At 36.9% G+C, this 25,666-nt stretch overlaps 1 protein-coding gene across 3 annotated transcripts in view; it reads right to left on the bottom strand.

Annotated features, from left to right (window-relative positions):
* Positions 1 to 25,209, bottom strand: part of LOC112502765 (protein ABHD11) — a 28,067-nt gene extending 2,858 nt beyond the window's left edge. Inside the window, exons 1-11 of one of the 3 annotated variants that reach the window (XM_025106770.1) lie at positions 24,926 to 25,209; positions 24,007 to 24,141; positions 23,863 to 23,889; positions 15,234 to 15,324; positions 14,200 to 14,243; positions 11,187 to 11,285; positions 10,217 to 10,274; positions 10,076 to 10,128; positions 9,423 to 9,524; positions 2,796 to 2,861; positions 959 to 1,077 (exon numbers count right to left, since the gene is read on the bottom strand). In XM_025106770.1, coding sequence (XP_024962538.1) covers positions 959 to 1,077; positions 2,796 to 2,861; positions 9,423 to 9,524; positions 10,076 to 10,128; positions 10,217 to 10,274; positions 11,187 to 11,285; positions 14,200 to 14,243; positions 15,234 to 15,324; positions 23,863 to 23,889; positions 24,007 to 24,141; positions 24,926 to 25,057 — 926 coding nt within the window. In that variant the 5' untranslated portion in view covers positions 25,058 to 25,209. Of the gene's footprint in view, positions 1 to 958; positions 1,078 to 2,795; positions 2,862 to 9,422; positions 9,525 to 10,075; positions 10,129 to 10,216; positions 10,275 to 11,186; positions 11,286 to 14,199; positions 14,244 to 15,233; positions 15,325 to 23,862; positions 23,890 to 24,006; positions 24,148 to 24,925 lie in introns of all 3 variants that reach the window. The other 2 variants (XM_025106772.1, XM_025106771.1) reach the window with 2 other exon arrangements.
* Positions 25,210 to 25,666: the final 457 nt, after the last annotated feature.

Genomic DNA, 25,666 nt, shown 5'->3' with positions numbered 1-25,666 from the left:
ATACATTTTGATAGTCTATGTTTTGTAATGATACTATTTTAGTATTATGAATATGATGATGTGAATTTTATGTATATGGTATATGAGGGTTGTTACATTATACGATTATGTATATTAATTCGATAAAGGTTTAAAATGAAACATTTAAAAGTAAAGAACGTAAAGTAAATTAATTAACTAATTATAGGGGTATAAAGTGTAAATTTAAAATTATAATTTAAAAAAAATCGGTTGTGAGAGGGTGAGTGCATGTGAGGAGAGAAGGGGTGAAAAAGTGAAAAAAATGTATAAAGGGTATCTTGGTCATTTAATATTTTAAGACTTTAAGACTTTTGCTAAATTTGCTTTATAAGATAGTATAGATATAGATACATGCATGTACATATATATATATATATATAGAGAGAGAGATAGGTTCATGGGAGAATGGCATCTATTTAAGAAAATAAGAGAACGGCCAAATTATGTACAAAATCACATGTGATTTTACATTAACGGCCAGGCGGGCGACCCTATGGCCGTGTGGCAAGGCCGCATGGCAAGGTTGCGTGAATCACATGTGATTTTGTACGTGATGTTAGTGTAAAATCATATGTGATTCGGCCATTCTCTTATTTTCTTAAATTGGTACCATTCTCGTATGAACCCAACTCTATCTATCTATCTATCTATCTATCTATCTATCTATATATATATATATATATATATATATATATATATATATATTTTAGAGTTGAAAAACCTTTTTACTAAAAAGAACACCAAGAGTGAGGAGCTCTTAAACATGCATGCCAAAAGGACATTGCAATGAATGTGCACTTAAGTAAATTATTTCCTACATTTACTATTATTACAAGTCGAGCTTTTAGATTGAGCAGAAGAGATTTTTTAGCAAAAAGATATCTACTGAATGTTCTATCTTAGTCTGAAACAGGTATGTATTATCAGGAGAAATTACCACAAATTTGTTTCTTCATAAGATTGATACATTTCAGCAATCCCATCGAGGTCAAATGTCCAAGAAAAACCAGGAGATGAATCAGAAGGGTTAGTCTGCCGAAGATTTGTAACGACCCACTGCAATGAGAAAAAAAAATGGAAAATGCTTTAAATATATGGTTAAGTATCTAAACAAGACTAGAAACAATCATCAACCAGAAGAATATTTTGTATACCACCACTACATATCACAATCACCACCATAGTTATTATCAACCAGAAGAATATTATTTATAACAACTCACTGCAATGTGGGTTTAAAGTTTTCTTTCATTTTGATCTGTATATGCTTCAGTGCAAGCCACCGATAGGTAAGGGGCTATACAAACAGGGGGAGGGGGGGTTTCAAATACATCGAGTCTAAAGTGACTTGATCCTAGGTCTAAACCCAACTTAATCTCTAACAAGGGAGGATATATGAACTTCTGTTCAACACGTATAGTTTTCAATCCTAAGAGGGCGCTTTAATGTAGGGGTGGTGCACATGGGCCTAGGTCTAACACCGGACTGAAACTTTTAGAAGAAGGGATACACCAATTTCTATACAACACTCCTTTAGTTTGGAATCCCGATGTTATTGAGGGCGTTCTAATGTAGTATTGATACACTTGAAATAATCCTGATGTTTTTTCTTTTTCTTTTTCATAGGATAGTCGTGCTGCAAATAATCCTTTGAAACTCTTCTTCCATCAACATAAAATACTCTATTCTTAATAATAAGCCAACTTGAAATTCAATATGCTTAAATCTACTATCACAGTCTAAAGCTATAGACAGTGGTATGCCCTGTCGTGATCAAATAACACTTCGCCAATCAGTTGATCGAATAGCTTCCCTCAATTGACAAAAAGTGAGCTGACTTAGACACTTAGGTGGCTTTTGTTTTTGATGTTTGGTGCAATAAGTTGAGTAGGGTACGATGAACATGTGATAATCACAAAGTATGGTGTGCGACAACTATTGTTACTATTTTGACTTTTAAGTTTGACTTTTACAAAATTCTTTTGGTGATTTTCACCATGTAAAATTAGTTACCCGGGAATTACTCACTAGGCCTTATGGTCTAACCCTCATTTTGTTTTTAAAAATGTGCATTTCAGGACAGTTACATTTGGAAGGTAAAGGAAAAGGGAAGATGTGATTGGGAGTTTAATTTTTGCATCTGAATATGTACTATACTTGGGTTTTGTGAAAGCTGTTTAATACATGAACTTGTGAATTTGTTATATTCAAGTCATGTAAACTCAGCAAAAAGTTTGTAGTAACTTTCACAAGTAACGTTGTGTATATTTGGGACCGGTATGTATTATCTTGCAGTCCATGTTATGTGAAACATGTTCTATATATGCAAGTTGGGGTGGGTTGTTACAATCAGTACAGTTGTTCTCCTATTAGCTAGATTTAGATGTAAACAAGGAAATGTCCAAGTGTAAAGAGACTTATTAAGAACATTATTCCTTAGCAAATGATCAGCTGGTTAAATGCCCACCACTACTAACAGTCTAACAAAGAGATCAAGCCCTCAAATCTGGTCGAACACATCAAGGAATTAAGGTATCCCTCCTTAGGGAATCTTCTAGATTTCAAATAATACATGTGAATGGAATCTATTTATGCCAATAAGATACAATTTTCTAAATATAAATACCAAAGGTGGTGCAAAAGTAAATGTGTAAGAAAAACATATCATAATGTGATAAAGGCTCCATGTCTACAGCAAAAAACTTAGCCTTAAAAGCAGAAAATACACCCGTCACAAGAAAGCACAAGTTTTAGTATTTTCCTTAACATCTTACCTGTGCCACATCGTTTGAAAACCCCTCACGCACAAGTGCATGGATGATCTCCCTTTTTGATACGACCTTCCTTAAAAAAAACATGATAGAAAAGTTAAAATTGTAGGAGTTAACAAGAAGATAATCATGTAACTGCAAATATGTAAAATTAATATGACAAGAACTTAAAAAGGCAAAGCTACTTTTCCAACAAGTACGACATGATAGTCCTCGGATGTGCTCATTCATAAGTTGGAATGTAGTATCGACTCTTGATGATCCAACACACTGGAACAGTCAAGTGTTTCTCCAAATGAATATGGTGTTGGATATGTTGTGCAATATTTAGAGGGTTTTATAAGCCATATATTTCATTCACTTCAGTGTGTTTGCATATCTATCTTACTCTTTATCAGCCACTGTGTTCATGGTCCTCATTCTAGAATTGTTATCTATATGTATCATAGCATATTAGCATATGAGGAAGGGGACAGGATAGGATATAGGAGAGAAAATAGGCAGCACATCACAGCAACTACTGTTATGTATCATTATTTGTTCTCCTGAACGACTCCATTCTCTTCCCAGGAATCAGTCATGGCAAAGCTTCAATTTGGACATTATTAGACAATTAAGTGTGATATATATATATATATATATATATATATATAATTATATTAGAGGGTCTAGAGTGTAAATGTATCTCTTATATATATCCCTGATTGTAATCGGTATACGCACACACAATTACCAAGTTTATCTTGGTATCAGAGCCCGCCCTAAACGCCCTACGGCTGCTGCCCTACCGCTGCCGCCCTACCGCAGCCGGCGCTAAACGCCCTACAGCTGCTGCCCTACGGCTGCTGCCCTACCGCTGCCGTCTCCCTACCGCTGCCATCACAAGGCAACCCTAAAGGTACCGCACCCGTCTTCTACAAACAACCCTACGGCTACCCTACGGCTGCCTCACCTTCTGTCCAATGACAACTGTTGCAGCTTTCACTCCAACCGAGAAAACCACCCATAACTCCCACAAGTTTGGCTTCACTTTATCACCAAACAACTATGGCTATTGGAAGACAATGGTTCAACCGTTCCTTGTCACAAACAACTTGTTCGGCTATGTTGATGACACCATTCCTTGTCCACCGATGACTATCTCATCATCATCATCATCTGGAAAAGTTGCCGACAGCACCACAGTGCCCCCACCACAACCGAATCCTAACTACACAGCATGGGTTTCCAATGATGCTCACGTACGGATGCTGATTATTTCTACAATCTCTGAGGCGTCGTTCCAACACGTTCAWGGACTTACCTCYCGTGATCTTTGGYTGTCTCTTGAACGTGCTTACGCTCCTCACACATCATCTAGGGAATACACCCTAAAAACTCAGCTTCTTAAACTAGAGATGAAGCCTGCTGAAACCTCCTCCGCATACCTGACCAGGGCTCAAAAATATGCTGATGCTCTCGCCAATATAGGCGAACCAATGAAAGAAAAAGATTTGGTGATGTTGGTTATCTCGGGTCTTAGAGAAGAATACAACGGGCTGAAGTCAACACTCCTTGGTCGCCAATTCCCAACTGCCTTTGCAGAACTTCATGGCCTGCTATCAGACCATGACTACATGATCAAGAAATCTGCAACTGACATCTCTCCGCCTCAAGCATTCTCGACTGTCACGAACAACCGCAACTCAACGGTTCCTGGTGCCACCTCGTCTACTCCTCAACCGGATCAACTTCAAGCTATTCAACAGCTTCTGTCACAACTTGGTCTTCAAGTTCAGCCATAGCCTGCACATGCCTTTTACACCAACAGATCTGGGAATAACCGTGGCCGTGGACGTGATTCTAGACGCGGACGAGGAAACTACAACAACAGAAGTCAAGGAGGAGGTAACCGTAATCAATTTAGTTGGGCTTCTAATCAAAACACTGTTTTTGGCACATGCAACGGGTGTGGGATTGRTCATATCCCGTCTCATTGCCCCAATCGAGACCCTGCTCCTATGAGGACGAGACAACCACCTTCTGCCAACTTTACAAATTACCGGTCACAAGCTTGGCTTCCGGATACAAGCTCTAGCCATCATGTTGCACCGGACCTATCTAGCTTCGATAACTCTGAGGCCTACTACGGTGAGGACAACCTTCACGTTGGCAATGGTAAGGGTTTACCCATTCTACACATTGGTTCCTCACAACTTCATTCACCAAACAAAACATTTTCCCTTAAGACATATTACACGTACCTGACATAAAACAGAACTTACTTTCTGTTCAAAAATTTTGTTTTGATAACCATGTGTACTTTGAATTTCACTCTACTTTCTTTGTTGTGAAGGACAAGTTCACACAAACTATCCTCCTCACTGGTCCAAGTAATGGTGGTCTCTACTCCTTCCGTCCTCCTTAGCCTCAACCTGTTCAGAAAATGTCGTTTTCTACCACACGTGCCTCTTCCACCACATGGCACCAAAGACTTGGACATCCACAACTTTTGAAGTCCATGTTATCTAAATATCATTTACCTTTACAAAATAAGTGTGCTAGTACTTTTTGTGATTCATGTTCTGTTGGCAAATCGTCTAAACTTCATTTGTTACCATCTACTTATAAAAGTTCGCACATTTTGGATTTGGTTTTCTGTGTCCACAACTTTTGAAGTCCATGTTATCTAAATATCATTTACCTTTACAAAATAAGTGTGCTAGTACTTTCTGTGATTCATGTTCTGTTGGCAAATCGTCTAAACTTCATTTGTTACCATCTACTTATAAAAGTTCGCACATTTTGGATTTGGTTTTCTGTGATGTATGGGGGCCCGCTCCTGTTCCTTCTTTTGATGGTCACAATTATTTTCTGCTATGTGTTGATCATTACTCCAGATTTATGTGGATCTTTCCATTAAAACTAAAATCTGATGTTTATGCCACTTTTAAACGATTCCTTGCGATGGTTGAAAGACATTTTCAAACCAAACTGAAATCTGTCCAAACCGACTGGGGAGGCGAGTTTCGRAATCTCTCCCAATTCTTCTCTCCTCTCGGCATCACCCATCGCCTCTCATGTCCCCCATACAAGCGAACAAAATGGCTTTGTTGAACGACGACATCGACATGTTGTTGAAACCGCTCTTACTTTACTTGCTCAATCCTATGTTCCACAACGGTTTTGGCATTTTGCTTTTGACACTGCAGTCTATCTTATTAATCGAATGCCATCCAGAACCAACTCAAACACCTCACCATTTGAACATGTGTTCAAACACAAACCCGATTTTTCCTTTCTTCGGGTTTTTGGATGCCAATGCTACCCTCATCTCCGTCCATACAATAAACATAAAATTGACTTCCGCTCTACATCTTGTGTGTTCCTTGGTTACAGCACCGCTCATCATGGCTATCGGTGTTACGACCCATAGTCTGATCGTCTTTACGTAGCCCGTCATGTTCGATTTAATGAACAATCATTTCCTTTCCAAACATCTCCTCCAACCACTCCTACTCCAATCACTCCAAATCCTTACGTCTCCACCTATCCCAAATCTGACCTCCCACCCACCTCTTCATCCTCCACAGGACCTAATGAACATTCTGCTCCACCAGAACCGACACCCTCCACCGCACCTACAGTGCAAACTGTCCCACAAGAAACAACACCTACCACCACCCCTCCTAATGACCACCCTACGGCCCAACCACCCCTTATCCACACCTATCACCGCCGTTCCATAGTCACCGAACCACCACCGCAGCCTACCCTTACCCCCCCTCCTCTACCACCGAACAACCCACCCGTACTCGACCACCCAACCTACGCCCTAATCCCAAACAAACCAAACCTTACAATGCCTCTTCATACCATACCCATCATCCTTCACCTGACACCGAACCGACCACCTTTACTATTGCTAACGGGTACCCTCAGTGGCGTACCGCCATGGCTGACGAGTATTCGGCGCTGATGCGGAATGGTACTTGGGACATTAGTACAACGCGTTCCAAATTCCAACGTAATTGATTGCAAGTGGGTATACAAATTAAAAAGGGACCAAACAGGGGCAATAAAACGTTACAAGGCACGACTAGTAGCCAAAGGGTTTCGGCGGCAACCAGGCATTGATTATCAGGAGACGTTCAGTCCCGTGGTCAAATCGACCACCATAYGTGTTGTTCTATCTCTGGCCGCAACACAGAAATGGTCTCTAAGGCAACTTGATGTGAAAAATGCCTTCCTACATGGTGATCTCAACGAAACAGCTTATTTGCAACAGCTAGGTTCGTTGACCCGGACAAACCCGATCATGTTTGCCTACTTCACAAATCCTTATATGGATTAAAGCAGGCCCCTAGAGCGTGGTTTCATCGACTTTCTACGGTCCTTCATTCTCTTGGCTTTCAGGGCTCCAAAACGGACCCTTCCTTGTTCATTTACTCCCACAGGGGCACCATTTTGTACATGCTAGTCTATGTTGATGACATTCTTTTGACAGGAAACAACCCGGAGGCTATTGACAAAGTGGTACGTCTTAGCCAATCTTTGCTGTTCAGGATATGGGTCGCTTATCTTATTTTCTCGGTATTGAAGTGACCAGTCAGGGTCATGATATGATTCTATCACAACGGAAATACATCCTTGAACTCTTGCAATGCGCAGGCCTGTCTAATGCTAAACCGACTTCATCTCCTATGACCACTAATGCTAATCTTGCTCTTGGTGATAGCGTTACGTTTGCTGATCCGGTCAAGTACCGCCAAATTGTGGGTGCCCTTCAGTATGTGACATTGTCTCGTCCGGATATTACTTCCGCGGCCAACAAAGTCTGCCAATTTATGCAGTCCCCCACTGAAAATCATTGGACGGCAGTCAAACGAATTCTTCGTTACTTGCAAGGCACTGCTGACTATGGTTTACGAATCATGCATGATTCAGGCACAATCCTTCATGCCTACCCTGATTCTGCTTACAACTCCCTAACTGGCTTCTCCGATGCTGACTGGGCTGGTTGCCCTGACGACCGTCGATCCACTGGGGGATATGCTATCTATCTTGGTTCAAACCTAGTATCATGGTCTGCACGAAAACAAAGGACTGTCTCTCGATCATCAACAGAGTCTGAATACAAAGCTCTAGCCGATACTGTTGCTGAGCTCACATGGCTTCAAACACTACTGCGYGAACTCCGGGTTCCTGTGAAGTCGGTTCCTACCTTATGGTGTGATAATCTTGGTGCTACGTATCTTTCAGCTAATCCTGTCTTTCATGCCCGTACCAAGCATGTAGAAGTTGACTTTCACTTTGTTCGAGAAATGGTTGCGCAACGGAAGCTTTCAGTTCAGTTTATATCTACAGATGATCAGATTGCAGACGTGTTTACCAAGCCGCTACCTTCACAACGGTTTCTCCTATTACCGTCCAAGCTACAGGTCGCTCCCCGGCCTTAGCTTGCGGGGGAATATTAGACAATTAAGTGTGATATATATATAATTATATTAGAGGGTCTAGAGTGTAAATGTATCTCTTATATATATCCCTGATTGTAATCGGTATACACACACACAATTACCAAGTTTATCTGACATTACCTCTAAACTTTATCTATTTCCCCAAGTCCAGCAACAATGAACTCTCCTAGTCTACGGGAATCCTATTCTTCCAGGTGGAAGTAGATATTAGTTTTGGAAATATCAGTTATACTTTAACTATGGACTCTTACGAGATCTCTGACCAAAAAAACTTGTTTTCCTCTTTTGCATAGGAACAATACTATCTCCTGATTTTGTGATTGCTGATACAAATTTATCTGACTTGGTGGAACAAAGTATAGCCATACTTCACCTTACAAAAAAATCTCACCTGAAGGAAATGTACTTGATTTGGGTTAAAACCTAACAAATAGAAACAAAAACAGCAACAGAAGAAAAAGAAGAGTCTAAAACGATGCACACTACATCATGCTGATCAAGGTCGATAATCAGACTCTATCATACGACATCTTGTCATGCAGAACATATGGTAGCAAATAGTAATCTGTGAGCAAAGCGCGGTTGGGACCCCTAAGGCACCAAAACCTACCTAAGTAAACTTGAGATAGAGGTTCAAGCCTCAGAAAGAATTGTTGTGTCCTTAGACAATTAATGTAGCAGAAAAAGAAGGCACACTAAAACATTGAAATCACACATGATAGATTACTTGGGAGTTGGCAATGTCTCTTGAGAGTAGTGAAGTGATGAGATGAATTAATCAATTAAGCTTAGTACTGGCATGAGATCAGGAGGTCCTTAAACCACCTGCTACACAAGAGTACCTCCACACACATTACCACAAGCTAGTAGGATGGCAAATAATAAAAGGGGAGAGAAGAGGGATCACAACCAGGAGCCAGTGGGAGGGTATGACACATTATTAATAACTCACGATTATCCCAAGATGTCACTATTGTTCACATCACTCCCCAAAAAATGAGAAAGAAATGACAATGAACAAACTTGTAGAGTGAAGAAGACAATAATCATTTTGAGATTAATCAAGATTGCAACATCCCACTACATTGGCAGATCTGCATAGGGATGTGATTATGGAACAAATGGAGTTTAAAATTTAACATAACCAAAAAAGAGTCTTCTTTCAACACACCTCTTTTGGCAATGCACTTAGAAAAGTTATCAATTCGGCAGGATGATCATCTCCATCTCTACCAGCTCGAACCTTTCCAGGTGTAGCATCTAAAACCCAAACCTTGAGAAGCAATAAATAAATAAATAGTAACTAACAAAACATAGCCAAATTGGACCAATGTCGAAAAAAATGGAACGGAGAAAGAGTCCATAAGTAATCACATATCAATACTCCACTTATGATGTTCTATAGTTATTGCATTATGTGCAGAAGTACCTAGTAGTTTACGTCCAGAAGAGTACCAGTTGATGCATGTGATATAGACCTTAAGTTATGGGGAAATACAGTGGGTAATCAGTGTGAGAAGAAAATATTCATATGAGGGATGATAATGGACAGTAACTTTCTACATGTTCCTTGACGTGTGCCCAAACATGAGGAAAAAATATTCACCAACTTTGGTGAAAACAAAGTCAGTATGTAAGGCCTTGAGGCCACATGTGTTGATTAAAGATGTAGTTGAGAAGATCTAACCACCAAGTTTAAAAAACACTGAAGTCAACCCGGATTCTTGTGTGAAGATGCTTATATATTAACAAGTTAGTATAGGCGATGCAAAGTTGCCCACACAGTATTATATGGTTTTGCACCATCAAGACATCAGGACTTACTCTGACAGGCCGTGCAAGTGGCTTTGCAGCTTGTTCAACCATGCTCAGTGCAACTGGATCATAAAATGGAGCAGTTAATCATATGGTAGAAAAGCATGAAAAATGTGAGCGCTTTCAAGGTTGTAACTTTTTTTGCATTACCTTTTCCTCCAAAGCTGTGACCAATTATGACTCGTGGTGTTACTCTAAGATGCCCAAGCTACTCCAGATGAAAGAAGAGAGATAAATGTCAATTTAACTTTTCTTTCAAAAAATAAAAGAAAAATTAACTAAAAGGAATCTCTTCAAACTAACTTCAGTTCATAAACAAAGCTGTATAAGGATGACTGAAACCCAATTGATTGATCATGAGAAAATTATATGGGTTTTGTTAATGTTCACACTAAAAACTGAAAAAGGAAAATTCATGAGAGCTTATGACAGCAAAAGCAAATAATGTAATCAGCATTGTATAATTAGTGATGCATATTGAGTGCAGGATGGAACATGAATTACTAGAACGGGGCAGCAGGATAAGGGTTGGATGGATTTGTGAGTGGATACTGGATATGGGTCACTATCCATCAAATATAGTTTGTATAAATTATCATGTAAACCACATCATGGGTATTGTAAACAGTCTGATGAAACTGGTCACAGCATGGAGCAGGAAATCAACTTGGAGCATGATCTCCATATAAGAACCTAAGCAGAATAGATTTCCAGTGAACTCATGTAGATAGATTAAGCCGGACCACTGTGGTGGGTCAAACTTCTCTAATCCTAATAAGGATGCTAGAACTCGTAAAGAAACACAAAGTGTGGGTATAATTTATGGTGAAAAACAATTGAGTACTTGCTAGTTCTATCCTCACTAAGAGAAAGATAAGATCATTCAACTTAAAATTTCTTTAGCTGGCTTATAATATCTACATTGTTATGAAAACAATAAGCAATGGAAACGATATCTCATTTAGATTAGGAAACTAGAGAGATTTGTTTATCTCAATTCATGTATAAACATATGTTTTTGTGTATGTAGAGTAAAAAACAATTTGTACTTATCTGGGACAGTTTTAAGATAAAAAAATTTATGCATATGTATGATCTAAAACTACAAAAGAGTGCTCACGAGCTTTAGGACATCAAGAGCGGCTGAGCAAACGGTATGAGGTCCTGTCTTTGTGATAGATGCTGAATCACCATGACATCGCAGGTCAACCAAGAGAAACTGTGAACAAGAAGAATATGCTACATGTAAATTGTCATATACAAACATGCTCTTCTACTCTGACTTTCGATTGGTTAACATAGAGATAAAAACCAGTATCACTAAACTATAACTAACGTAACATAAATTAGTGCTAGTCTATTAATTTTATTCAATACGAAGCAGAAACTAAGGACTTGCAGTATCTAGTCTTTCATCTGTAAAAGAATTCAACCAAATAATAAAAAGAACATGAAATGGATAAGAGTACCTGTCGAATTTCCTAAGATTCTATCACATTAAGACTTAGGGGTTGTTTGTTTTTGACGTAATCGGCTTGATGGCCTGAATGGCTTATTTGCTAACCCATATCTAGATGTCTGTTTGCAGCTTATTCAGTAAGCCCATGACATAATCGGCCAGCCATCCAGGGATAGCTGTATTCATTAAGCCATCACATTTCCCTCTTCCCTTCCTAAACAGCACCTTCCCCTACAATAAATGCTCTTCAAACGACCGCTCCTCATCATCATCGCTGTCTGCTGCTGCCTCGCTTCCCCCTGCGGCTAATTGCTCCTTTCCTCCATCGTCCTTGGTAACTGCTGTAATTGCGGTACTTCTCTGCTCCTTGAACAAGTTACTTTTTGTTTTTGATTACTTTCATCTATGTATCCCTCCTTGTTCATATCTTTGTTTGCATTGTGATAATCTTAGAAGTTTTTTATCTTCCTCATGTTTTTGATGTTGTTTTGTTCATTTACTGATTTGGGTTTCTTAAAAGCATGAACATTTCATTTTCTAGGTGGAGATTTTGGTTGAAAGCTGAAAGCTAAATTGCAAAATTTTCAATTGCTAATGTCATTTTGCAATAGAAGTGGATGAGTTTAAATGCTTTTCCTTTTCGTCGTTGCTGCTGTTTTATCTCCCTCATCATGATTTTGCTGTGAAGAACACTCACTGTAGATAGATCTGCAGACAGGCTTAGATCCAGCTTTCCTCATAAAACCTAAAACGGGTACACATATTTCTTCCTTTTGATCACCATTTTTCTTGTTAATTTTTTGCACTTCCTCTTGTTGAGTTTTTCATTTGTTTTCTTAGCTAGCTGCTTTTACTGATTTAGAACTGTCATTGTGTAGAACTGTGGTTTCGTAGAACTGTTGTGTTAGGTTCTGACTTTTGCTTGCCCATATGATTATTGAAGATATATTCGTATCAAAGACGATTAGAGATGCATTTGTTTCTTGACTAGCAATTAAAACCTATTAGTTTGGTTTAATTGCTCAAGTTCCTGCGATTGCTATGACTGAAATGGATGTAGTGTGGTTTCATGTCATAAAATATTTGTTTTAGCCTTATTTGGTGCAGTATTGCTGGCAAGAAAAATTTGGAGAAGGAAGATTTAGAACCAGCTTTGAGGGTGTGGAACCTTCCTGTGAGTCAAGAGTTCCAACCTCTGCGTGTCAGTATGATCCTGTGAGACAAGTGTCAGGCACTCAAGCATCCCTTGGCTATAGGAACTTGACCATCCTGCAGGCAACATTCTGTCAGCAGCCTCTGTGTTTCGATTACTCACAAACCATTAGGCTCAGGTTGGAGCTAAAAAGATCAAGTACATTGAATTGGGATGTACCTTGATTTTGTTTTGTGAAAAGGATTTTACCTTGTTATTCCTGGGCCCTTGTTGGAAACTCGTGCTTTCACTTTCTTTGATTCAACTTTTAGATACTAGTACTATGCCAAATTCTATCACTGTTTGTATAGAAGATCTCTGCATATGGATAGAGTTATTTTTATATCTATACAAGATCTGATGAATTAGTATCCAATGCCTAAATTTAAGAATTATATCCAGACCATGATGTTTCATGTATTGTAATTGTATCCAAACGGTTTTATTGTGATAATATATATTTAATCTGTATCATTATGATAAATCAAGTTAAACTAACATAATTTTTATAATTCAGAATTACATTCAACACATTTATCAAACAGTCAATTTAATTCAACAGTTAATCAAGAGTGGGGTAAAATGTCATTCAGGCAGTATAATCAGCACAACAAACAAACAACAATTTATCTTAATCCATACAGATAACTTAACACATGCATGGCTTAATGAAAAAACAAACAAACAACCCCTTAATTTAATACCGAGAAACAAAAAATATGAAGATAGTCATGAATTTTGTGTTATGCCCACACAAACATATATAGTGGGTGAGGGAATTGCACATTACCTGAGAAAAGATAAGGAAGAGCCTACATGGGGTATTTATGACAACACTAACTCCTGAGTTTAGAAGAACAAATACAACAAAGTGGAGAAGTAATAATTTGAATGATCCAAGGTTCTGTTGTCCTCCCATCCATGCAATTGAAAAGCAATGCATAGTCTAGGCCTCAAACTTTCTACAAAACTAGTAGTGGTACAAACAGGTTGCACAACATCACATGAAAATGACAGGCCACTCTTATACTTCATATTCTTATTGTCAATAGAACAACATATGCACATTATTCATATTCCTAATTTCCATCCTGGATAGGTCAAAATCAGGTACATCAAACTTCACAACCATTGGGAATGCACATCTTTGCTGAGTCTTGGTTTTTCTATGGAAATTTTTTAAGATGTTACTCCACCTTAAAAATAACAGATATATCATACTAGCTTTTGTCCACATTGGATTTGACATCCAAATATTGGGTGTCACGTAAGTTTCTTTCAGACTAAGAAGTCAATAACAAAAATTTCGGTTGGATTGAACCATCTGAAAACTAGCTTAAGTATAGAATGAGTACCTTTACACTAGAAAAAAATGGAACAGAAAACTGAAAACATTTATCGTCACTTGTGATTTAGATATTACTACGTCAGTATTTTCAAAATTAGAAGTAGATCGTAGTTCTGGAATGGAGATTGACTTACCTGCCAGTTTGGAAATTCCTGAGCTAATCTCCGAGCAAAGGTTCCTGATATACAAAGTGAAATAAGTATGCTTATGGGCTGTTTACCCAAATACTTACCAGGTAAGCGCTTACTCTTAAGAGTCAACACTACAATTTATCTTACCAGATAAGATTGTAATACATCAAAATGGTATTGTATGCAACAATTTACCCGGTAAGCGCTTACCCGGGTAAGAGTCATCACCCTCACTTACCGAGTAAGACCGTCCATCCTTATCATTGCTCTTACCGGGTAAGATTTTTGGCCCTTGTCATGTTCATCCGGTAAGGAAAATTACCAGGTAAGCACTTACCGGGTAAGCGTTTAGCAAAAGGCCCCTTAATGGATATCAGCCATGGTAAAAATACTAAATCATAGACTTCATCCCAAGCTTGGGTAGAACTCTAGAAAAAACCAAAAGATGTGAACGTATAGAGTGAAGAAAAAGATAACGATAATCGAGGTGTATGATCTATTTTAAGAGATAGGGATATACACATACCTACTATTTTATCTTTATCTCTTTTATATACAAGGATAAAATAAATTACTACTTTTCCCAAATATTCCTCATCATTGTTCATGGCAGCAAAGCCTCGTGCTATTCGCCTAAGCATGCTAGCCAATGCTTTCTAGCTTAAAGAAAGAAGAGTAAAGGGAGATAAAGATAACAATAGATATGTTAACAATCTACAACATCTATTGCCACACAATACCCATGCCAGAAAACTGAACCAACTACTCTTATACAATTTATAGATCTTCCTAAAGGTACTACTGCAATTTTGGCTAGTTTCTTTGAAGCTATTACATCAACTGAACTATGAACATAATCATCTAAGGCATCTGAACTGGATTATACAGCATATGCTCTGTAGGAGACTAGTAGAAGACACAACCTACAGATAACTACAGAAGCATGTCAATCTCCTGTGCAATCTTTCTGTCAGAAAATATGAGTACATCACAAGCATGATTACTTTACAACATAAAACACTTGGCACAACACCTACCCCAGTTCTTCCTGCTACCTAAAATGCCATGCAAAAGAACAGCTGTCGGTGGACAAGGTACTGATTTGTCAGCAATGTAACTCCATCTAACCTGTACAGAATGTGACATGCAAATCAAAAACAAGCATATGACCAAATAGAAAATCAACACACCAATGGTTGACACCAGTGTGCTTCCATGAGTTTTGGAGACATGAATGGCTTACCTTAGATTCTCTGTTATTTATAAGTTAAAAATATTAAGAAAAGGCAAACGAAAATACCTATTAAGGCCACAAACTGTCATGAAGTTTCAATTAGGCACCTCAACACCAAAAACATCGAGCGCCAAAATGATGCCAGAAAATGATAAAATGACCACTATGTCATTCAATACTTCTCTAATATTTAAAAGCCACTAAATGAAAACTAACCTAAAGTTCAAGGGTCTTGCTTTCCAAACTCGATTTAAATTTTATATTGTGCATTGATGACTTGAATAGCAAACTTCACCAACCCCACCCCCACCAAACCTTCCCTCAACCACCAACATCCCCCCAAGCCTGTCACCCCCTGCCAATGTTGAACCCTACCCCACCCATCCTTGTCATCACTTAGCGATCAGCACTAGAGTATATATACTTTGGTTTTTGTTTGTTTTAATTTAAAATTAAGGTTTTTATGTCTTGAGCACAAAAAAAAATGTGTTTTCAACTAAGTAGGTCTGCAAACAAACCGGATGGTGTTCGTTCGTTTAAATTAAACCGAACAAACAAGAGAACATTAACACATAAGAACGAAATTTTCTGTTTGTGTTCGTTAAGAAAATAAGCTTGTTCGTTTTTTAAGATGCTAAATGAACAAACACAAATGAACGAAAAACCAATCGCCATTACTCGTTATCTCTTTCCTCTCGGAAAAAAAAAAAAAAAAGTTGTCATCTGTCATTATTAAGTAATTATGCAGAATCACCAAATTTCCCTAGTAAATGAACCAAAAAACAGTAACCATTCATCACTCTTCGTGGAAAACATAAAAGATCACCATCATCATTCAATCCTCATGGAAAAATATACGACTTCGTCATCATCTATCTTCATTCTTCATGGAAGCTCATCATATGCAATCATTTTCTTATAACAAACAAATAGAACAATTATTAGTTATTGTAAGAAAGCAACAATTATTAGAGAAAACATAAGAAAATTACCTTGTTTTTCATTTTTGTATAGTCCATAGCAACGGTGATACCAATCAGCTCCACAAATAAACACATCAACCATCTTGGTTCCTAAAAAGGAAAAATGGGGATCAATAACCCTCCCACCAGCATCAAAAGCATATTCATAAGCAAAAGTGCTTATTCAGAATTGCGATGATATCACCAAGGCATCAAAATATTCACTTGGCTCACCATTGTCCAATTGTTCAAAATAAGTGTTTGTCCCATTTCACACTTGCAAAAGAGTCAACACTTTCAATGTGTTGATCATACTAACAGGTGCCACTTTTGATGCATTTACTAACGCTAGAAGTTAGATTGCTAGAACCACTATTAGAATCTCCATTGCCTCTCCTATCAATTGCAACACTATATGAAACAACACTAGCAACTTCATAAGTCTCAACATACTCTTCAAATAATTCAATGAGAGTATCTCGAACAATTTTCATTTGTCTAGGAGCCTCATCAATAGAATAAATGACATAAAGAAGAACCTAAGCAACTTCAATTTGTACCTAGAATCCAAAACATCACCGATTGATATCATGGCAATTCTGATCACCACTGTTGCTTCTGAATCTGCTTTTAGTGTTGGTGGGAGGGTTATTGATACCCATCATTTCCTTTTTAGGAACTAAGATGGTAGATATGTTTTTAAGAAACCCTTGTATTGGGGAAACTTGTAACTTGTTGATATCAATCGTGTTGTTTTGGATCCTAGAAAAAAAAATGAAAAGTTGATTAAATTCTCTTTTTAATGCCATTTATTCTGTGAATTAAGCTCCCTGAAAAACTAAAACTATTCAGATTACTCCCAATGACTTGTTTCAAAAGTACGTTGAAGCTCATAAAGTAGTTAAAGTTGTTTCATATAGTGCTGCAACTGATAAGAGTAACAGTGCCGCTTCTAAGAGTGGTTCTAGCAATCTAACTTCTAGAGTTGGTAAGGGTATCAAAGTTGGCACTGCTCAGTATGATCAACATATTAGAAGTGTTCACTCTATTATAAGTGTGAGTCAGAATCAGACACTTCTTTTGAACAAGTGAACAATGGTGAGTCAGGTGTATATTTTGATGCCTTGGTGATATTCTCGCAATTCCAATCAACACTTTTGTTTATAAATATGTTTTTAGTGCTGGTGTGAGGGTTATTGATCCCCATTCTTCGTCTTTAGGAACCAAAATGGTTAGATGTTTTTATTTGTAGAATTGATTGGTATCATCGTTACTATGGACTACACAAAAAGAAAATAAACGTAATTTTCTTATGTTGTCAATTCTAATACTTGTTTTTTTCTTACAATAACTAATAATTATTTTATTTGTTTGTCATAAGAAAATAATGATATTGTATATGTTGAGCTTCAATGAGGAATGAAGATAATTGATGGTGATTTTTTATGTTTTTCCACGAGGAAATTAGAATGGAGATAGATAAATGATAATGGTGATTTTCTTATGTTTTCCATGAAGAATGATAATGATGATGAATGGTGATTACTTTTTTTATTCATTTACTAGAGATAATTAGTATTATGCGTAATAGTTAAGGATGACAAAAAGTAATTTTTTTAGGTTTTCCGAGTGGAAAGAGATGATGAATAATGGAGATTGTTTTCAGTTTATTTATACTCTTTCTTTTAACATCTTAATGAACGAACATGAATGAACATGAACATAAAATTTAGTTTGTTTATGTGTTTGTGTTTGTTCGTTTGTTTGATTAAAATAAACAAACAAACACAAACAAGCCCCCATCCGTCTACGTGCGGTTCATTTACAACCCTAGATGGTCGGGATGTAGGATCATTTCCCCAAAGGAGTTGGTTGATGTAATAGTTCTGAGATCAAATGCAATTCTTTTGTCATATTTTTCTATTGACATGCATAACTTTCACCACCAACGATCCTTTCTTCTAGAAAGGAATCATGATGAGATGTAATCAATAAGCCCAATTGGTATCCCAACTAGGCTGCCGAAACTAAGAGGTGCTGAACCAATGATGTTAATTCCATGCACTTAGGAAACTAAGATGGGGCATGTGAAAAATATAACAACTAAAATATAGAGCACATGTGGATCCATTTGATAGTTGTTATGTGCCCTCTTTTACCTTAATACTCTATAGGGGGCAAATTGGTGAATTCTTTATAGTTGCATTCAATTGTGGCATTTTCTTCCTCTTGACGATCATTAATTTCTATTTCTCTATACATTTTGTCATACCTTTTATATTTAACCGCTGTCCAATGGCCTTCACCGTGGTGTCAAGTCTTGAATTATTGTTGGCAGCGTTGCTTGTATAGCACAAGTAACTTCTTCTGCTATATTTAATCTACAGGGTTGTTCAATATTGTTTGTTCGACCTTTACCACAACTTCTATCTTGAACAGAGCCTCAACCACAAAAAGCATACTAACTTGGGGTTGTGCATTTTCCATTTGCCCGTCTAATTGATTGAGATCCCATGACTCACATATCTTACTATAGTGGTAACATTTTCTTAAACACAACACCTTTTGCATTCGCTGATAGAATTTTTACATAATAAGGTGATACATTGAATTTAAAATTCTACTCCATAATATATGTACAAAATTTGACATAGGTATTTCTTACAAAAAAAAATACTATATTGGTGAAGCCGAGTACCTAGACCATAAGGTTGTCTGTTCAATTCATAAAGTCTCTTGTGGTGATGTTTTGCCTTTAGCGCTTTCATAAAACACGACTTATGGCATACAAAAACCTTTTAGACATGATTCAACTTGATATTTTGGGTTTTCAAAAAGAAGTCTCAGCAGATCATTCTCTTAACATTTTCTTTTACATGGTCAATGGGTCGACTTGTTATTGAAGGCTTCGAATCCTTCTCAACGATTCCTTACAATCTCATTATATTGCCTCATGTAGTTCAACCGACATTTATATAGTTGGCATATATTCGAGTCTATAGCACCCACGTCACAATGTCTCCGAGGATCAATTGTTGGTATGGCCTCATGGTTCTAGGATAAAAGGCTAGAAGTGAATCTTATTTGTCATTGGCATTGACTGGATAGTCATACAGGAGATGTCTGATTGAGCCTACATGTTACGTTGTAGAATTCACCAACAAACTCGTAACATTGCCATTGTTGAGCCTTCGCATAACGTTCATCAGATGTGTATGGGGGAGTCGTAACATGTTTTTAATTGTATTGATTTGGGTCCCCAAAGATACTACTAGGGTGGTTTACCGAAAAAGTTTTCATAGTTGAGTAGTGGTCATTCTACCTTGTTATTCTGTTTTCATTGCCTTCTACCATTTCTTTAGCAGTGGAATCTGAAAGGAGATAATACAAGTGTGTTTGATGATAGAATGGATCGAGATGACACCATGCATTGAAAACTTAAGACAAAGAAAGGGGAGGAAAAGACAACCAAAAGCTTCTTGGTGGTGGAGTGAGGACGCACATAAGATGTTACTTCACAAAAAGAACAGAGAATCATATTGACCAAAGGTGTGCGTTCATGAGCCTATGCTAAAGATTCAAATTAATTCTTGTCAATATCCACACTAGAAAATTAAGTGGTGCTTAAAATTCTTAAATGATTGTAAGGTAGTATGAAACATAGAGTAGTATAATTTAGCACAAAGCAAAGCTAAGAAAGTAGCAAGAGAAGGTAGAGATAATGCATATGACAAATAGAAACTATGGACAAAGAAAGGAAAGAGTAAATTATACATGTTGAATAAGATAACAAAAAAACTAGGGATATAAGTGGCATCAAATGAATAAAGATGAGAACCAATGGATCTTAGTCAAAGATGATGAGATTAGAGAATGGAGGTGCTATTTTCATAAGTTGTTAAATGAAAATAGAAAGGGTAGTGTAAGGAGATTAATGATTCTTATGATGAAACTAAAAATGTTGCATGTAGATATAGAATATTGGAGCCGAATTGCTTTAACAAAGAGATTAGGAAACTTCCCTATAGAGGTCTGGAGAATCCTACGGAGATGGGTGTAATATGGCTTAGGACAAACACAATGTCTCATAAATGACATCTACATTAATACCAATCTACAAGAATAAGAGAGATACTCAAAATTGAATTAATCATCAATTGATCAAGCTTATGAACCATTCAACAAAACTATGGAAGTAGGTCACTAAATAACAACTAAAAGATTTTTAATAGCCTAATTTAGAACTAAATAAAAAAAGGGTTGTTAAATATTAATAAAAGAAACTAAATAATAATAATAATAAAATGATAATAAAAAAGGGCTGTAAAAATATTTATTATAAGTACTACAAACAAAAAAAGGGGCTGGAAAGGGGTTGGTGATGAGGTATTCTGTTTTGGAATGGGGTGCTTGGAAGGAGGCCACATAAAGGGGTGAGTCGCCTAGTTCCAAGCTCCTCAACTCTTTGTGTAAATAGGTAGCCTTATTCTTTTCTCCTCTACTTGAAATCTCCAGCAGAAAATTTACACACGCCCATCTTTTATGAGGGAGAGGAAGAGAAGGTTAGAAACTAAGGAGAAAGAGGGAAAAATAAATTACTCTTCAATAGCTAAAAAGACAAGGTTATTACATGTTTTGGTTTTGGTTGTCTTAACCTGCGATACATACTAAATTTCAATGTTTTTCCATGGTTTCTACTTGGATTTCAGAACTAGAAACATGCCCAGTACATGTTGACTATGTGATTTTAAGTTATGGTTCATGTAATTCACTAAATCTGGTTCACAGACGATTTTACTACCGAGAAGCGAGAACTGGTCTTTCGCAGTTAAAATGAGGTTTGACATAGTGCAAATCATCGAGGAGTTAATACCGTGGCAGGGGGTCGCAAAAACGATCCCGGGCTCTTGACAAAGGGCTCCGAAATGATACAGGAAAGTGGCAACACCCACCGGTGGAAATCGGATTTTGAAACTATGATTACAAGTATGTTAACATGTGTTTTCTATTTGGAATGAGACTGTAAATTGATTTTATATGCATTAACATTTAGAGCATGTAATCACTAAAAAATTCAAATTGTTTAAAAGTTAGTTTGTATCGCTGATTAATGATTGGGTGCTTTGATGACGATAAGGGATAGATCAAGGGAGCTATCACAACATATGACACTTAGTCGGTTTTTGCTTAGGGTTGTGTTACATACTTTCAACATAGATTATGTTTTATAAATATGATCCACCGCGATATGTTCGGTATTAAATAAACTTATGCTTTTGAAATCTAATTACTTTCGTATTTTATTAACGAGCTTTATTTTTATTTATATATGAACAACTATGAGACTCGGTTCGTAACGCCCTTCATGTGTCTCGGACTCTCGGTTTAGAGACGGAAATGTGGGTTGTTACAAGTTTGGACTATGGCATTCGAAAATTAATTTGGTCTTTAAGATAAAAAAACACATGCGTTGGTGTATTGGACAACTTATGGAGAAATATAAGCGACATAAAGATTTTGCTTATGGTACTTGACCTAAAGGACACATGATATGGTGCAAGATATGTGATTTAATGGGCTCTTGACAAGATGTAATTGCTAGCAATGAATACTATTGTAATTAAAGATATTTATGAGAATGTCTTTTTCCTCTAGCCATAGGTGAGTTCAGGACAATAATGTCTGCTTTTCACTGTTGATACAGTTTTGACTGATGCAACCATTTCAGCTAGCCATGCAAATGCAGAGCTTTAGATGAACAATTAAGAATCCAAAGGTACCAAAGAAATAGAGTTTATTTATTTATGTCTTGAGAAGGAAACAAGTGATGTGATTAGTATAGCCAAACAAAAATTATTTAAAAATGTCTTTTATTACTTGAGATCAGTTAAGACTTAAATAAATACAAATGTTGATGTCAGTCATAATAGAAGAGCAAGGTGGTTGAAATGACGAAGCTTTAGAGTCTTATTTTATGTGATTAACAAGTCTCATTGATATTGAAAAAATTAAGTTCCATACAACAGTGGTATGGCATGCTATTGTTTATTGGACAAAGCGTTTGCAACCAGAAGTGTTCAGTTTCAGAATTTGAGCAAAAATAAGTTTATTTTAGATAAATGTGTGATAATAAAACAAGCTATCGAAGTAGACATGAGAACCTATGAGAAAGGTAATGCGGCACCCAAGGTTTTAAAAAGCGGAATCGGGCCTCGAGGCATTTTCCCTCTATGAGGCGAGGCGTAAGCCTCAAGGCGGTCTGAGGTGTAAGCTCCAATGTGGATATATATATATATACACTAAATATATATAAAGTGGGAGACTGGAGAAGAAATTATATATATATATATATATACACACACACATATATCTACCATAGACCCTTCAAAATGGGAAGTTGGAGAAGTGAGGAATAAAATATATGTACGTGATGCTCTTCAAATTGGGAGACTAGCGAAGACATTGGAGATGAAAAAATGAAAACTAGGATAAGATGAGCACGAAATGGGTTTATTTTATAAAAAGTAAAATCAATAAGTCAATATCTAAACCGTAATTTCTAACCCCCGCCAGCACCGTCTCCGTCTCACCACACCACCCTAGGCGCCTCAAGGCCCACCTCTATGGCTCGAGGCGTACAGCTCACTAACCCATTAGAGGCGCCGCTTCAGGCTCGATTTTCCAGTGCCTCACCTCCAGGCGCGCCCCTCAAACGCTTTTTAAAACCATGATGACACCCACTAAGACAACACCAATCTAGGTGGTTTGTTCATCTCGAACGCAAAGATTTGCATTCATAGGTTAGAACAAGAGACTTGTACCCAAGAAAGGCCATTAGGAGAGGAGGGATGGAAGGTTGAGATAGGGAAAGTGGTTGAAAGATGTTGGACTGAATGGTTTATAAGGGGGTTGGCCTTAAATAAAGGTGTGTGGAAGGACGTAATTCATGTCCCAAAATCCTAATAGGTTCACCTCACTAGGTTTGATTTTCTGTTGCATTATATCCATAATTAATTTCTTTTGTTGTATGTATGTATTTCGTGTTTACATCCTCATTCCACCACTGAGTCGTAGGTTGATGATTTACTTCTTTTACTTTCTCTGAGCATCTCCTTGAACTTTTTGTACACAAGTTTCAATCTTGTTCTAAATTATATTAGGTATGACTTGTTGATCTATGCACCACACTAGATTTTCTCCCCTGGTCAGGACAAAATGTACAAAAGACTTGATCTTTTCTTCTCGTAAGGCAACTTGCTTAACTCAAAATGAATGCTGTATGGTAGGAGACCTTGCCATCCACCAATACTAAAATCCCTCTCCTAGCCACATCCTTTAATATTGGTAACTACATCAGAAACATATTTTGTATATGATGCCAATCTTTAAGACATTGAGAAATCAACATACAGATCAATATAATAATTACAATAATGAAGGTATATAGAAGTAGAAGCAGATAGAACTTACAAGTGGTCCCTGAACAAGATCATATGCCTGCAAAGAGATTTAAGTAATAGTGTTAGTGTACTCGTCAAAAGCTTCTCCAAAGTGTGCATATTGACTCTTTCGCCAACTCTGGGCAAGTATGTGAAGAAAAACCATCTGCATTACCAATATTTCAGAGGGCTTTATTACAATTTTCCCTCTACCAATACTCTCATCTACTAATGTCATTTGAAAGTCTGCGCTTGTCGATGGCCTCCTTGACTGACCCTTTGGTGACAGCTGGATGCATAATGTTCCACTCTACAACTAGGATAAAGAAGTTATATATTCCCATAGATATAGATAGTATCATGACCACGTTTATATGTATCATATTAACATATAAATCATACAGACACGTATATAAACCACCACATAAGTCCTCTGTCGCCAATTAACCATGGTGTGTAAATTACAAAGTTTGGTTAATTCAAACAATGAACATACCATCTGGATTTCCTTATATGTCAGTGTCACAATTATCTTATTGTATTTTTGCATGAAGCCTAAACAAATGTATTAAGTTTGTTACATCTAAATCCTCATCTAATTTTTTCTCTGATCAAGCTAACAACATTAAGCAGCATTGGAGACCGCACTCCAAGATCCCTTCAAGCTCTTTCGTAACCTTTTCTGCATGTTCTATAGAACATCTCACGGCCATTTGATCTTTCCAGGCTTCGAATGTGCATCAATAAAATTACATTATCTCTTTCCATCAAAACCAAAATCATTTCACCCTTGGTTCGGAAAGCAGAGCAATTTTCACTTCCTCAATGAAAAATAGGCAGCAAATATTACAAAATTGACATTAGTTGAGGTAAATTAGTAACAATTTCTTCTCTAATCTTCTATCGGTACTAGGTTGGAATATAAAAGTGTAGCACTTTGGTTAATAAAATTACTACTGTTCCATCAAAAAATACAAAAGGTAATTCGCGTCAGCCATAGAAACCACACGTCTACGTGTAATGCAGAAAAAAAATTAGATAAACAATATAAAATTTAGTACACCTCCTGATTGTTGATAATTACAGCGGAGTACCTGAGAAAATCTTGAAATATTTGGCAGCTTGCAATTAATCACAGCAAAAGGCTTCAAATTTGACCTAATTCTGAGCGAAGATGCCTCAGTGTGTCGTCGGCAGACCGAAAATTTCAAAACCGCTGCAGACATTTCAAAATGATCATACACCGATTGAAGAAAGTTGTTTACTTCTGATCTATGATGGATAGGCAAGAATGCAGTTGAATTGGTGCAGGAAACAACTGGATATGAGGTGATGAAGAGAATGGTTATGCGGACGGAGGTATCGAAGGAAGATGGAAGCGACCGTTATGTAGTGGCTGAAGTCCACTAGGAATTTTCTAGTGCGTCACACTTTGCGAGTGAAATACACAAACAGGGCAGGACCTTTTCCTTATGTTTACCCATTTTTTTTTCTTTGAAAACTTTTTTAAAAAGGTGTTTTGGTAATTTATAAAAATAACTTCTTTATTTATTTTAATATGTCATTAGTAATAAATATTTTTGAATGTTTAGATAAACAGTTTATATTAGTGTCAACTTAATAATAAAAAGTTTTTAAAAAAATTAAACCATTTTAAATTATAATAAATTAATAAATATTTTTGTAGAAAAACATAAATTGTTTTAAATAAGCAATCTCAAACACCGAAATAAAAAGGAAAGAAAAAAAAAGATATTAAAAATATAAAATTATTTAATTTTAAATAATATTTTTTAAAGGGTATATTGATAAAAATGACATCTTTTCATTCTTTT

The sequence above is a fragment of the Cynara cardunculus genome, unplaced genomic scaffold (genome assembly GCF_001531365.2).
Source record: "Cynara cardunculus var. scolymus isolate 2C unplaced genomic scaffold, CcrdV1 Un_Scaffold_1889, whole genome shotgun sequence".
Lineage (NCBI taxonomy): Eukaryota > Viridiplantae > Streptophyta > Magnoliopsida > Asterales > Asteraceae > Cynara > Cynara cardunculus.
Note: the sequence above shows the minus strand (reverse complement) of the source record. Positions and strands in the feature narration are given on the sequence as shown.